General features: G+C 47.0%; 2 protein-coding genes across 3 annotated transcripts; both read right to left on the bottom strand.

The window, feature by feature from the left end:
- Window positions 1-37: 37 nt before the first annotated feature.
- On the bottom strand, window positions 38-5,764 carry akap17a (A kinase (PRKA) anchor protein 17A). 2 transcript variants are annotated; one of them, XM_076039889.1, is made up of 7 exons: window positions 5,613-5,764; window positions 4,724-5,071; window positions 3,998-4,216; window positions 3,542-3,754; window positions 2,448-2,596; window positions 1,935-2,175; window positions 38-1,677 (listed from the first exon to the last, which is right to left on the bottom strand). In XM_076039889.1, the coding sequence occupies exons 2-7, from the start codon at window positions 5,048-5,050 to the stop codon at window positions 796-798; spliced, it is 2,031 nt and encodes a 676-aa protein (XP_075896004.1). In that variant the 5' UTR covers window positions 5,051-5,071; window positions 5,613-5,764; the 3' UTR covers window positions 38-795. The 2 variants fall into 2 exon arrangements, with proteins under 2 accessions (XP_075896004.1, XP_075896002.1); XM_076039887.1 differs by having other exon boundaries at window positions 4,724-5,724.
- A 2,612-nt stretch (window positions 5,765-8,376) lies between these two features.
- sowahca (sosondowah ankyrin repeat domain family Ca) lies at window positions 8,377-14,840 on the bottom strand. The gene is made up of 4 exons (XM_076040257.1): window positions 13,881-14,840; window positions 12,721-13,097; window positions 11,067-11,463; window positions 8,377-10,365 (listed from the first exon to the last, which is right to left on the bottom strand). Exons 1-4 carry the CDS (start codon window positions 14,227-14,229, stop codon window positions 9,890-9,892), a joined length of 1,599 nt encoding a protein of 532 aa, XP_075896372.1. The 5' UTR covers window positions 14,230-14,840; the 3' UTR covers window positions 8,377-9,889.
- Between the last annotated feature and the right edge of the window lie 51 nt (window positions 14,841-14,891).

Here is a 14,891-nt window from a genome sequence, read left to right as displayed (position 1 = left end):
AAAAAAAAAAGTCAGAAACAGTGCTGCAACAGTTTAGATCCAAAGTTTTTTTTATTTCAATCAACAAGGCAGCTCGAGACAGCACGGTTTGAGTTGCTAGCGGAGCTACGGAAATGTTTGCGGCACCAGACTGTAAAACACACTTCATAAAACTCACATCATCCAAAAATAATTCAAATAAGACTTAAACTTAAAATATTATTCTGCATAACACTGAAACTGAAGACAGCAGCGCTAAGCGCTAACCAGGCCGGCCTGAACTGGGCTTCCGTTACCAGCAGTTGGAAAATGTTCACAGTATTAGTGAACCAGAGGCCACTAAATCCCATCCATCCTGCTGATTCAAGGCCTCCACAGGATGCTTGTTTGTTTTTTTTGTTTGTTTTTTTTGCCGGAGCTGCTGCGTCAAAATAGACAATTTCTTCTCAGTTGATGCTTCTGGTCTTGGCAACACGGCGGGTGTGGGATGAACTGAGCGGATGACGATGCAGGTTTTCAGAAGCTTTAACATTTCTTCACTAATCTTAACACCTGTATTTTAAACTCTAACCTGTTACCGAAAGTGAAAAACCTTTGAGTTTTGAACCATGGAAGTAGCAGATGGAGATCTGGTGTTGAAAGAACATTTGCAGCTGTCAGCAACCAATTAATAACTAAAAACCTCGGAAGGAAGGAACGGAGGGAGGGAGGGAGAGAGGAAGGGAGGGAGGGAGGATGTCAGTTCTGCTGCTGCTCCATCAGTTTGACCTCCAAACTGAAGGTGAGTCCTAACAAGATGTTCTACTGAGACTGAGACTAGTGCCGCCTGTGGTAGCTGCGCTCCCCGCTGTGGCTCCGCCTCCTGTACCTCCTCCCCTCTCTGCCACGGCTGCCGCTCCTGGAGGCTCCTCTGTGGCGGCCGTGGCTCCTACCCCGGCTGCGGCTCCTCCCACTGCTGCTCCTGCTGCGGCTCCTGTCCCGGCTGGAGCTCCTGCTGCTGTCCCGGCTGCTGCGCCTCCTCCTCCTGCCGCCGTGGCTGGAGCTCCGCCTCCTGCGGTGGTGACTGTGGCTGCGGCTGCTCCTCCTCCTTCTCGACCGGCCGTGGCTGGAGGAGCGCCCCCTCCTGGCCCGGCTGTGGGAGCGCCTCTCCCGGCGGGAGCGCTCGCCGTCTCTTTCTCCGCACCTGCTGGAGCGGCTCTTTGTCGTCGCCGCCGCCTCCTCCCTCTTCTCCTCCCTCTTCTCCTCCCTGCTCTTCCTCCCGTCGTCCCCGCCCCTCCGGTCCTGCACGCCAGCTTTAGACGCCTGCTTCTCTTTGCTTTCGACCGTCTTCAGCCCGTTCACCAGGCCCAGCGCCGCCGCCTTGGCATCCTCGCTCGGCTCCGGCGCCGCCGCCGCCGCCGCTGGCGCCCCCTCCTTGGCCGCGCCGCCCTCCTGCTCGCCCGCGGCTCCTGCCGCTCCGTTGCTGCCCTTCTTCTGCAGGTTGCAGAGGAGCCTGTCGCGCAGCTCCTTCTCCTGCCGCTGCAGCTCCAGGCCGCGCTCCTTCTCCGCCTCCACGCGCCGCAGCTCCTCCTCCTGCTTGCGTCGGCAGGCCTCCAGGTGCTGCAGGCGAGCCAGCTCCTCCTTCTGCCGCGAGCGCTCCTGCCTCTCTTGCTCCTCCCGCTCTGCCCGCTCCTTCTCCACCTGCTTCTGCTTCTGGGCCTGGAGCCAAAAAACAAGGGAAGACATTGGTACGATGTTAACAATTAATGGATTATTGATGAATTGTCGATTAAGAATTTAAACGATTAAATTAAATTAGTCGCAACTAATTGAACATTTTCTACACGTCACAAGATGGCGGTATAGTAACATTCTGTAACACGGTGATGAAAAAAACGCAGAAGAAGTAAACAAAGTAGATGCATTGGAAACTGGACCGGGACGTCACATGACCAGTCACCCTGCTCCGCCCTTACCTTGGCCCTGGCCAGCAGCTCGGCGATGAGCCGGATGGACTCCAGGTTGCGCTGAGCCAGCAGCAGCCTCCTCTCCTCCATGGCGATCTTCATCTGCAGCTTCTTCTGCTCCTCCTCCTGCTGCCGCCGCAGCTTCTTCAGGTTCTTCCTCTCCTCCCGCTCCCGCAGCTTCAGCTCTCGCTTCCTCAGCCGCTCTTCCTTCTTCCGCTCCTTCTCCTCCTCCTCCAGGGCCTTCTGTCTCCTGAGGGGGAGGGAAATTGTCTCGGTGATGACGGTGCAACTAAATTCTCCCCGTCAAAAGTCTTTCAAAAAACAAACACTTTGAACACAAAAGAGGGAAAGAAACTACACACTTATTTAAATGTGGTGTTGAACATATTAGATACAACTGTCAGTTTAATTAGGGAGATCTTCAACGTGTTTTAAGATGTGGTTTAACCCAAAAGAGAGCAAACCTTCAAGCATATTTCATGCGCCAAGATCTTTTATTTAAACTTTTATTTTTAGCCGCACCTCTCCTCCTCCTTCCGCTGCTCCTCCTGCTCCTTCTCCCGCCGTTTCTGCTCCTCCCGCTGCCTCTCCAGCTCCTGCAGCTTCATCCTCTCCAGGTTCCTCTTTCTCACGGCCAACTCGCTCAGATGCTTGCTGGTGTCAAAGGTCACCTGAGGGGGACACAAGTTTACACCAAATGTTTTTTTGGAAAATACGCCGCAATTGCACTTTCCACTAAACCGTGCTCTGATGCTTCCGTGCAGTTCATCGGCATTAGGTTTTTGCATTGTTCTGTGTCATGTTAATTCATCCTGTTAAATTCAACAGTCGTGTCAAGGTGAAGGTCAATATCCTGTCTCTGAGTTACATATCTTTAACAAATGCTCCATTATTTTGCCTGCAGCATTTGGTCTGATAAAACTTTGTTAATTCTACTGATCACCAATTTGCACTTTGCCAAAGAGGTCAATTAAGTTAAATATTCTTCCTGCTTGATATCAAATGAGAAAAATATCTTTCTTCACAAAGCATTGAGGTCACATAATGCCTACACTCATTCTAATTCATGCCATTTACCAAGAGTTTTTTTTATGTATTACATTTAAAATATACATCTTCTTCAGGACCTGGTTCCTTTAACACAGACTCCTAATTTAAAACTGAACAAAGGAGCTTCACTGTGTGGATTAAGACACCTGGCTGCTCTCTGCACTCATTACCTTGACAATAATGATGACACAGCATCGACACTCATTCCACTAAAAGGTCTTAAAGCTGCTGTGTGTCTCTGAACAACACAGTCTAATTGCTGTAATCTGCTTATCTGCAACATCGCAGCAGCAGTGGCTTCACACAAACACACACTTACACACACACATATATAGAGACGCACAAGAGAGTTCTGAAATGCCCTTCGTGGTTAACAATTGTGAGGGTGGATGAGAAACAAGGTCTAACAAACAAAACGGCTGCAGCTTCAAAGGCCACGAGAGGTGAAGTCAATGTTGCGACTCATTGTTCCTGTTAGAGGAAAATCCAAAACTGGGGGCAAAGAAATAATTCCTTGTTGTGTTCTTAACAAACAGTGATACACAACCATAAGAGACTCGCCCTACCTTGATGTTGCAGGCCACCGCTTTGCCGTCTTCTCCTTTCAGCATCAGCTTCATGCTGCGCAGAGTGTCCATGGCTTTGGTGAAGCCGCCGTATTCCTCGTACTGGACGTAAGCCTCAAAGTTCAGGTGACCCCCGAAACTGAAGGTGTTGAAGTTCTTGTCCATCATCTCTTCTCTGTATGGGTCCAGCATCGGGATGTCAGTGTTTCGCACCTGTAAAGTCAAAAAGGTGACATAATTTGCAAAAGTTTTGATTGTAATTTCTGTAACTGCGGCTCTATACAGCAGACTTGTTAATGCATCTCACTGTGTCACATTAAAATGCACTGATACCACACAGCGTAAAGGGTTGCCATCCTTGAATGACCCCAACCAGGCAGTAAACCCTCAGTAAAAGCACATCTTTCTAACTATCTGTTAAATAGGGAAGAAAAGAAACGGAACAAAATGTAGCACCTTGCCAAATGTCTGGAAGACAGCGACGAGGACCTCCTCAGAGGGTCGGTCTGGAAACTGGCTTTCCCTTTTGCTGAACCAGCGGCAGGGGAGTCCCTCCAGGTGGATGGTGTCCGGACGCTCTCCCGGCAGAGTCTCATTCATGTCCTTGGCGTCGCGGAAGAACGAGTCCCAGTCGTGGCGTGTGGGGAAGTCGACCTTGTTCTCGATCGCACGCACCTGATGGAGGCGGAGCAGACAAAGGCGATTTAAACCCATGGCCACGTCTATGCACGTCAGCAATCAATGAAGCTGTTATAAATACTACACTGCTTTAAAGGTTCAACGTGTGTTTAGCAGCATCCTGTGGTAAGATATTGCAAAATATCTTTATATTAATCTGTTTATCAAGTTTAACTTTAGTGTCTTTATGAACACTGAATAGAGTTTGAGGGGGGGAAAGACTGATGTGTGACTTCTTACTTCTAAAAACAAGTTTTTAGTAGTGATGCACTTTGAGACTACAAAACATCACCTGTAACTGTCCTGATCAAATGTTATCACCAGCATACAGCTAATGACCAAAATTCTCAGCTTTTAGGCTGAGAATTTATCAGACTAAAAGCATTCAGATATAGTTTCTGTTCCATTCAATGACAATAGATGGCTTCAAATGTACCACAATGGATCTTTCGACGTAGAAAGTGCAACGAATGAACTGGATTGTCAGTACTGAAGCGGCCTCACCTTCAACACGTCCGTGAAGCCGCTCAGTTTGATGGTCTTCCCATCCAGGCGGCCCAGCAGGCCCTTGACCACGGCTCTGTTCTCCACCTCGCCCTCGAAGCGGATGAAGTCCATTGTGCTCTTGGAAATCCTCAGCACTGAGAACTGCTCCGGGGCCACCATGGCCTTGACTCTCTCCATCACCTCCCAGTTGGAGATGCTCTTGCCCGGGAGCTTAAGCTGCGGCAGAGCCACGCTGACGGTCATCCTGGCGATGGGTTTGAGGTAGATGTTGTACTGGGAGGAGAGGCACACTGCCTCCGTGGTGTCATGGACGATGGTGGCCATCGTTGCCGACCGGCCTACGAGCTGCGGCATGGTTGGGAAAACAGACAAGTTCTCTTAGCACCTGTTTGTTTCTATTCCGGGATTCACGCGACCGACTTTGGCTCCCTTGCGACCCCTTTTCTACTTCCCCACCTAGCGAGGCTAACTTTGCATTCATACAAAACAAAAATAAAAGAATAAAAAAATAAAATTCTACTTTGTTGCGTTTGGTTTCCACCGACGAGTCAAGAACGTAAGAGCTAAATATTGGCTGTAGCTAATTGCTGTTAGCTTCGTAGCCATCAAAAGTTCGGGTTAAAAAAATCCGTCTTTAATCTAAAACCAACAACCAAAAAACCCGACAAATTCCAAGCAATCTAAAATTCATAATTTGACGTCTCTGTGTTGAATCAAAACGCGGACTTATGGCAGAAATTTTGGCAGTAGGCGTAAAAAAAAATTGCCCTGCAGTTACTAGCTCAGTGACTGATTGTTGCTAAAAAGCTCCTACGTGGTTTCTTCCAATGGAACACTCGCTTTACTGCTAAATTAGCATCGAAACTTCCAAATATCTGAATCATACCTTGCGTCAACAATATCCGCAAGCGCGTTGATTTGCGCAGAACCTAACGCCGCAGGTATGTGCAGGTTAAACGTGAAGGAAAGATATGCTAGCCACTTCCGCACTCGGTAAACTTTGACCTTAAAGGGGAAACGACACGGCTCGGAGGAGCGACACGGAGGGTGTTTTTAACACAGCGACTCCGTGTGGCACAGCTTCAAACATCGCATCTCGTTGAACAAGGTACAGCGGTGTCATCAGACTAAAATAAATATACTGATTAAAGTTGCGCAATGTATATTTAGTATCTGCAATTTATTGCTATAAAAGTTTCTTATTTTTGGTGTTAAGTTTAGTTAGGTTTTGTTTAGTTTTGGATCCCCATTAGCGGACACAGAATGCCAGCCAATCTTCCTGGGGTCCATAAAGATTAAAAGTGCATACGCTCAAACGTTACATTATAAAAAAAAATACATGATATAATACATTACACTTTACATATGAACAAATTAATAAAAAATGGGAAAAGGTAATTTTAGAGTACAGTAGAGTAATAGTTAAAAATTTGTTTCTTAAAAATGTGTTTTTTTAAGTTGTTTTTATGTATTAATTTGTTTAGATTTACTTTACCATTGCTACATTACTAAAGAATTCCAAAACTCTCCACTCTCATGTGAGACTTGTGATGCGTCTTGATGCGACTGAATGTCTCGGCTGACGGGGCACATTCTTGTGGCTTGATAGCTACTTGGCACTTTGTGTGTGGAAGTCACCATTGCTATGGGAACTGCGAAGAGAGAGAGAATGAAAGATGGGGATAGATTGGACATGGATTAGTCCAACAGCACAGAGCCCCCCGGGCCAAAAAGTTGGCACAGTTTCCGTGAAAAGATGGCAGAGGAATTTACATAATAGGCATTACTGCCTTCACTTTGTATGTAGGTCAGTCGCTTGCTGCAGTCAGACTGCCCCTCTTCTCTGTTCTGATCTAGCAGGCTGCCTCAGGCAACAGACTACAGACTTTACCATCCTAGGAAATAACAACATTAACAAAAAAAAAAAAAAAAAAACCCTCATCCCTATGGTGACCCCTGTGCCAAATCCTGCTTGACTGCATGAATGGGAGGGAGCAACAAGAGAGATCAGAGAGACATCGAAACAGCAGGAAGTAGCTTCCATCTACACCAGCAGCACACACTGCTTGTAATGACCGTATACATGTAATCCTGCTTAAATGCCTCTGATTTGTTCCAGTAAACACACACGGGAGGGCAAAGCATGATGGGTAGCGCTGGGGGAATGTCAGCGACACACGATGGCTGTCAGGAGCGTCCTTATCTGTCCAGTTCCAGGCACCGAGAGCGTTGACAGGAAATGCAACATTTTTCCTCTCAGACCAGTTTACATGAACTCAGTCAACTTCACATTCTTCCCTCTTATCACCAGTGACAAGCAGGGGATAGATAACCAGCTCCGCTTGTAGACGAAAAATGTCAATGACTTGTCCTCTGTCAGCGTCTAATACACTCAAAGACACAAGTTCACAATTTAAATGGTTGTTGATCTTTGCAAATCCAAACTTTTAAAGGTGCCATAAGGGAAAGTTTCCTTTTTTTGGTGTTTCTAAAATGATCAATAATGGAACAGAGTCATCTGTAGCACGTAGTTCTGGCAATGAGCACTTTGTGATGTCACAAAGGGCACTGGAGTCTCACTGGCACCTCAGCCCTTACAAATATTTTGGTACTTTGGTTCTCCTCCAAACATGTGGAGAGCATAAATTTGTGTTTTTGATTATGTGTTGTTGCAGGACACCATGTACAAAGGGCCATCAACGTTGCTGATGATGCTGAGATCAGTGTTTGTTTTTTAGGTTTGTTTTTGATTTTTACTTTTATTTTTTTTAACAACCAGGGTGCCTGATTAGTGTCCAAAATAAAGATCTGAACCTGCGGTTGGGATGTGGGACCTCTAAAACTTAGACCCTTCCTGCACCTGTTGACTTTCGAAGGTGAACTGCTCCAAGATGATCTGTCTTTGTGACAACAGAAGTGCACACTCATGCAAAAATTATGCTCAGCACAGGTGCAGAACGCATACCAGCTGTGAATATATCGGGTGTTTCAGGGACAGCTTGCGGACAGGAAGCCGGGGATGTGCTGTAAATGCTGAACCAAAGCTGGCAGCGGAGGAGGGGGTCGTCAGATCATCAATTATTCAGCACCACCAGACAAGGACAATCACTTGGTGTCAGCAGGCCAGGCTGAAAAAATATCTTGCCTCATGGGCAGCACCGCTCTGGTTGGAATTTAACCCCTAGTATTGGGAAATAAATAGATATTAGTCGCTAGCATCATGTGTGCACTCCTTGCTATTGGCATTTTTTCCCCCTGTTTGTGTGATTAAAGGTCTCAGTTTTCAGAAAGTTTTCCCTTATCATCCTAGACTGCTGTGGATCAGCCTTATGGGAAAATTACACAGATATTCTTAATAGAAAATAAAACAAAATCAAAACACATTTTTAGCCCTCTGTTTACATCCTGGTTAGTTGATTGGTTGGTTGTAGTCTTCTGGTAAAACTGACTCTTTGATGGATAAGTTCACGTGTTTGGAAGGCGACAAAAGCGAGGAGGTTTTACAGAGTGAAATGAAACCCTGGCTGCCCTTTATGACATCACAAAGGGATTGGTTTCAGAGGGTTCCAAAGAGGGTTCTCACAAGCCAAGCCGGCAGATGAAGTAAAGTATGAGGAATCGCATTATATACATTTTCTGAGACCGAGCACTGACTTTTGCAAAACATTATTGCTTTATTTTCCTATTTGGAGATGGGGAATGAGGAGAAAGGGAATGTTGGTGGCTTTGCGACGGTAAATTCACATCGGTTCACAGTAAACAATGACTTACATCGATGGCATTTACATTTCCCCTCGTTCATGCACCTACAAAATGGATAAACGATACAATCACCACAACGGGAGCTGACGGTTACAGTCACGTGACTAAAGTACAAATGCTACAAAAAGGGAGCATTCTTAAAATCTGGGAAGTGGCTATTAATTGTGTAGCTTTCAAAGTTCACATTTTGAGGTTAACAGTCAAAAAGCCTAAACATCCAGCATTCCCCCGGCACAGCGCCTTTCGCGATACAGACGATGCAAACACGATGACAGGATAAATGTTGCACATGATCATGAACCGACACACAAGCAAGAGTGACAGAGCTGGAGCTAATGAGATAGTTTGATTGCATATTTACGGAGGATCAAGTCAGAGTGAAGATCCTTTCACAGCTAAAAGGAAAAAAAAAAGCCTTCACTGTCTTAAAATTGAGGGTGACATGCAGATTTACAGAAATAATCAGCTGTGAGAGGATTTAAATGCCTTCACCGGTTTACTTGAGCGAACTAACTAGACTCGGAGGATTTATGGTGGAGATGTTGTCGTTCTTTTTGCTTCCAAGAGGCAAAACCGTCTTACTTTGAACTACTGCAGCATGAATTAAACCCCTGCCCACCAAACAAACAAACAAAGAGGCAAAAAGTTTCAAATGAGCGAATGTGGTAGTCTTGGAAATTGATTTCTTTAGTCAATTCAGCTCAGTCAAGAAGTCGAAAAACGCAGTTATGTTGCTGTCTACCAGTTAAAGATAATGAGGCTGACGGCTGATAACAAGCTTCAAAGTGACAAGTGCAAACGTGACACATGTACGGTTAGAATAGTTTCATAGTTAAATTTGCTACTTAAAATAAGAAAAAAAAAAAGTAATTCACAGTTTAAAATGTATTTTTTCAAAAAACAGCACCATCCTATCCAGGGACGTTTAAAAATAGAAAATCGCTTCTATCAATATATTACTTTGCAACATAAACAAGAGAGAAATCAAACCAAAGAATGAAATCCCAAACTGCTGTGGTTAAAAAAATAAAAGAAGAATAAAAATAAAAATAAAGTGAAACTCTGATACAATCCTGCCTGCTGATTTTTGCCTTTGTAAACATTGTCCTGGTGTAAAATACTAAACTCAACACTCCTGGTGTGATGTTTGTCGTGTGCTCTGAAAACAGTTTAGACGCAGTCAAGGAAGTGAAACAGCTTCAGAACTGCTTTAGAAAATAAAAAACGCTACAACCTCATCAAAAGGTTTTTTTTTTCCTAACACTCATTAAAAATCCAGCGACTGTAGAAACCTAAAAACAAACTTTTGTCAAGGTGTGTAGTTTGTAGTCATTTGGGCAGTAAACGGTGTGTTTGTGTTGATAAAACAGCTGGTGCGAGTCGCCGGGTTTCTTGGTCACCTCATCCGAAGAGGTTGGACAGCGGCCGGGTTCTCAGCGGGCTCTTAGGGAGCTCCTCCCCTCTCCCGATGTCCCCCGCGTCCCTGAAGGAGGCGCTGTGGATGATCTGAGCTCGGTGGCGGCCCCGGTGCAGCCTGGCGTTCAACCGGGTGAGCGACGACTTCCTCTGCACCCCCGCCTTGGTCCTCCCACCAGCCACTGCCTCCCCCGTCGTCGCTGCCGCCGGCTCGGCCGGCAGGTTGAGGAGCCTCAGCGGGTTCAGGTTCCCCGCCAGGACCCTGGGGAACCTCCAGCCACGCCCACCGCCACCGCCACCACTGTTGGCATTCTCGTTGTCTGACTCGGCTCCGGGCGAGGTGACCACGCCCTCCTGCTGCAGGTGGGCGGCCAGCGGCGGCGGCAGGTACTGGATGGCCCGCCGGCCACTGTAGTCTCGAGCATCGGGGTCCGCCTCCCAGTCAGAGAGCAGCACTCGGACTACCTGTCAATCAAAGCATGGAAAAAACAAGGCTTCAAAAAAACAAACACAGAAACACAGTATCATCAGCATATGACACTATGGTGTTGAACAACAACACGATCAGAGGGTGCTGTTTTATTTTGCTGTATGTGAGAAAATGTGCAAATACTGTTTTTACTGAATAAAAAGCATGAATAGAGGAATCCGACTCTGATGAAGCTTTTCCTTCAAAACAAGGCAATCTAGAAAGAATGCATTGACAAAGGGGGAAATAACGCTTGGCAAGTTTAAGCTTTATTAACACATCAAAGTTGCCTTGACTTGACTGTTTCAAAGTCGCTGCGCTATTTCCAGGATCTGTCACCCACCAGTGAGGAATAAATACCACTTGCGTTTGTAATGCAAAACTACGGCTGCACAAAGGCACCGGGATGCACACACAGCTCCAGGAGCTGTGTGTGTATCTGGAGTAATGCAGGTCGCTGAGCGAGTCGGGGACGACTGTGGGCTCTTTTGTTCGAAGGCGGAAGCAGGAATTCAAGGGGGCCTGATTTAGAGTCGCAGACATGTTCTTGCATTTTAAAGAGCCCTGTTTGCTCCAGTTCTGAAGGCGCTAGGCTGCCGTTAGGTTAGGTTGCCAATGGAGAATTCTCCCAGTGTGCATCGTGAGATCATGATCAGTGATTGAACATCTGCAGGTACAATGAGCCGCTGTGACCCACCTGTGTGTGTCCGTGCATGGCCGCCAGGTGCAGGGGCGTGTACCCGGCGCTGGACCTCACGTTGACGTTCAAGGGTATGGCGTTGTCCTTGGCGAAGGCCAGCAGCTGGGACACCAGCTCGGCCTTGCCCTGCTTGGCGGCCCAGTGCAGGCAGGTGAAGCCGGTCACAAAGTCTTTCTTGGACACCAGGCATGGCTCCACGGCCAGCAGCGGCTGCAGGCTGTCCCACAGTCCGTCCGAGGCGCACAGCATCCACTCGTGCTCCAGGGGGTCCAGGGTGACAGAGGCGCAGTCGTCGTCGGTGGCCGAGGAGGAGTGGAGCGAAGTGGAGTCCCCGTCGCTCTTCACCGAGTCGCGGATGCGCGACCCGCGGTTGATCAGGGACCTCCGCACCTGCCAAGGCGAGAACAAGAGAGAGTTCTGGTCATTGCTCTCTGTGTCGGTCTATGTATTACAGAGATGGAGTTATGGATCAATGCACCACATATAGGACTGCTAGGAGGATAAACTTTATGGTGATAATCCTGCAACACTGCGGTGACTCTCCCGCATCCTCTGGTTTTCATCTCACACATTTATCTGGTGAAGAGCCCATAGAATGCACTTGGGGAAGGGAAGGGGAAAAAATGGCGGGTGATTACGATCAAGCGGCCCAATCAGATTTGTGCGTCTGGTTTAGTCACTTTTGCATGTAGTGGCTTTTCTTTCTGTGCGAATATATATAAACCTTACAAAATGGCTATTGGCAGATTGAAAGAAAAAAAAAAGAAAAAGAAAATGCCTGTGACAGACCAGAGACCAGTTTACAGTTTTCTACCTAATAACACTGCCATAGGGATGTCAGCCTGGTCGTTACGTGAAGCTGGATTGCATCACAGTGTCAAATCTCTCCATTACATAACGGCCGTTGCCGTTGAGTCACACTTCATGAATACTGTATTGACGGTCCCCGATCCCCAACTGTCCCCAATTGCGATGAAACGTGGCTGTCAAAGACGTTTAAGCCAGGCTGTGGAACCGCAGCAATAGATAAGAACCTGAGTGGTTCCATATGAAGGCGGCTGACAGCCACTGAGGAGGTGGAGTGCCTGTTAAGTGAGGCGCCCACAAGTCTGACATAGTGTGGTAGCTTTTTTTCATGTGTCCTGTACAGTCTTGTAGTGTTGTAGCACTCAGGATTGGTCATGGTCTCTGGGTCACTTTTAAAGGGTCTCGGTCTCGTCCCGGTCTTGGACTGGGCGGACTCTGGATTTTTGATCAAGACCGGTCAAGACTCAGCCAACACGAACAATGACCTAGTTCGTCCTAGTTAATTTATTTTTTTTTAAATCTTTTGAAGCAAAGTTGTTGTTTTTTTTTAAATGGTTCAAAATAGTTGGCAAAGCAGCAAAATGTTAAAGAAAATCATGAAAGGATACCTTGCTGAAGAGACATTTTGCTGTTCACTTTAGAAGCAAACTTGCATTAAAAAAAATATACTGGTCATTTTTTTCTGTTTTGTTGTTATTTTTCTTTGATATATAAAGTCTTGGTCTTGTCTCGATTTCGATACTCTCTGGTCTTGATAATGTCTTGGTCTCGGTTGGTGAGGTCTTGACCACAACACTACAGTCTTGTGAGTTTAAGTTCAAAACGAAAGAATGGTCCTACCTGAGGAGAACTGCTCATCATCAGCTCGATGAAGTTCCTGCGGCTTCCCTTGGGTGTGTGGATTTCTCCCACAGATTCCAGGCCTTCCAAGGCGCTGTCCTCGGACAGGCAGCTGACCAGCATGGCCCGCTGGGATCCTTTGGAAATCCTGCGGGCCCCCCGCACCTGCTGGCTCAGGCTGCCAGCAGAGTGAGCCTGGTCCGGGTCGGGTACGCCGATCAACGGGGCCGACTCTCGCCTCCGTCGGTCCCTCAGCTTCACCTCCACTCCTCCGGCGTATGGAGTTGTCTTGTTAACCTTCTGCATGGCCGCTGGTTGCTCATTGGCGTTTGGCAGTTTGTCATTATCCAGGCTGTCGGCCAAAGAAGTGGATCCATCTGGAAACACACGGGACAGGTTTTAATGGCTCAGTCAGCTCTGACTGTACGATGACGCTGTCCGTGGTGATTTGTCAAAGCAACACTCTGACTAAAATTATAATCCCGTCATCGCCCGCTCTCTCCAACACATGATCATCGTGGCAAAACGAATTTGCAGGGATTTTGTCTCACTTGTTTCTCAGATGCAATCACAGTCAGCAGAGGTCAGAGGTCGCGTATTGATTCTATTGATTGTGTAAATGGAATGACACTTGAACTAATCGGAAAATTCTGTCAAAGGGAAGGATGGAAAAATTGTTGTTTCAAATGAATTCAGATTATTTTGAAACGAAAAAGTAGGTAAAAGACGCTCATTTAAGTACAACTTTGATTTCTAAGCTGCAACACAGGTTTGCTACTCAGGACAAAGAAACTTCACCTGACTTTTTTGATTAGCATTTTGAATGAGGCACAGTTTTAAAATCAAAGAGACGACTCAGCTGTAATTAAGGTTGGTCAATGTTATTCAGGAACATCTCAAGTCCTCTGTCATCATTGAAGCGAATTGCAAAATACTCAAATTGCAAACATTAGCATCCATAAACAATAAGAACCAAAAATTTGTTTTGTCGTAAACATAAGGGCCGGAATACAAGCCTGTCATGTAAGAACTGACTACATGACAAGACTGTTGACACAAAAACAATATCTGAATCAGCAGGTGTCATTAAAAACAAGCCCTTAATCTACTGATAGGGAGATATGTCATCATTAATCCAACACACAATGCCTCACGCTCACCTGTTTGGCCCCTGCTGTCAGGGTTGCCATTCACGACGCTGCTGCTGCCGTCGTCGTCGCGCGGAGCCTCCTCCACGTTCCCGTTGCACTCCTCGCGCATCGCCGCGCCCGCGCTGCCCTCCGCCCGCAAACGCACAAATTTCACGCCGTCTTCTCCCACCTCCACGAGGGCCACGCTGGCCACGGCGCTCTCCAGCAGCTCGCGATGCACGCCTTCCTCCCTCGAGCTCCCCTCGTTCTCCTCGCGAGCAGAAAGGAAGTGATCCATCAGATCCATCTGTCGGACCCTCCCTCCCCGCTCGGCCACGAATTCGTGCACGGCGCGTTGCGTGCACTCGGGCGCCATCATCTTTGCTTTCGGGATGGTGCAAAACTGGCCGCTGCGGTGCGGAGTTGCGCAATAATAATTAAGATGCGCGCTTCATGTGGAGAAGGAGCCCATGATCGCGCTGGTGTCGCTCGCCGAGCTCGGTGAGACAACGGGCGGCAGCATCTTCTCTCCCCTCCTCTGCTTCCTTCTCTCCTCCGAGTGGCAGTGTCAGGCTCCGGCCGATAGGGGCGCACGCAGCGGCAGCGGCAGCAGCCGAAGCCAAAAGCTCTGCGCTGGCAAAGGCTGTGCTGCATTCAGGGACTACTCCTAAATGCGACTGGCAATATTAGTAATAATCTGCTTCTTATTTAGAGCATCTTTAAAAGAAAGTGTTTGGAGAAAAACTCGTTTGTACAACGACCGCGATGTCATAGCTAGTTAAAAATGATAACAGTTGTATAAATATTGGTTAGAAAACGCATTGTTTAGCGAAACAGACGATTTTGTGCCATTTGCAAGCGAAGGAACCTGCCTCTCTCATTTGTCATGATAGTTGTTTGATATATTATGTTTGTAATTACTCCATGCCTGTTCTGTCAAAATAGAAGACGGGTTGTTTGACAGAAAACGAGAAACTAAGGTAAATATTTATGACTGTGTTATTTCGCATCGTCCGTCTAGTGTCATTGAAGCGGCTGGGA

Source organism: Nelusetta ayraudi, unplaced genomic scaffold (genome assembly GCF_046127955.1).
Source record: "Nelusetta ayraudi isolate G7.1 ecotype Tasmania unplaced genomic scaffold, CSIRO-AGI_Nayr_v1 ptg000060l, whole genome shotgun sequence".
Taxonomy (NCBI): Eukaryota; Metazoa; Chordata; class Actinopteri; order Tetraodontiformes; family Monacanthidae; genus Nelusetta; species Nelusetta ayraudi.
This window is presented reverse-complemented; position numbering and strand designations above follow the sequence as displayed.

What these genes read in the sequence shown, in the direction of transcription:
- sowahca (XM_076040257.1), bottom strand. Translation starts at nt 14,229, where the DNA reads ATGATGGCGCCCGAGTGCACGCAACGCGCCGTGCACGAATTCGTGGCC. An exon ending in TGACAGCAGGGGCCAAACAG is followed by an intron (nt 13,098 to 13,880) that starts GTGAGCGTGAGG and finishes GTGTGTTTCCAG; the next exon opens with ATGGATCCACTTCTTTGGCC. An exon ending in GCACGGACACACACAGGTGG is followed by an intron (nt 10,366 to 11,066) that starts GTCACAGCGGCT and finishes ATTGACAGGTAG; the next exon opens with TCCGAGTGCTGCTCTCTGAC.
- akap17a (XM_076039887.1), bottom strand. Translation starts at nt 5,080, where the DNA reads ATGCCGCAGCTCGTAGGCCGGTCGGCAACGATGGCCACCATCGTCCAT. An exon ending in GCTTCACGGACGTGTTGAAG is followed by an intron (nt 4,217 to 4,723) that starts GTGAGGCCGCTT and finishes CGCCTCCATCAG; the next exon opens with GTGCGTGCGATCGAGAACAA. An exon ending in CGGTGGCCTGCAACATCAAG is followed by an intron (nt 2,597 to 3,541) that starts GTAGGGCGAGTC and finishes TGTCCCCCTCAG; the next exon opens with GTGACCTTTGACACCAGCAA.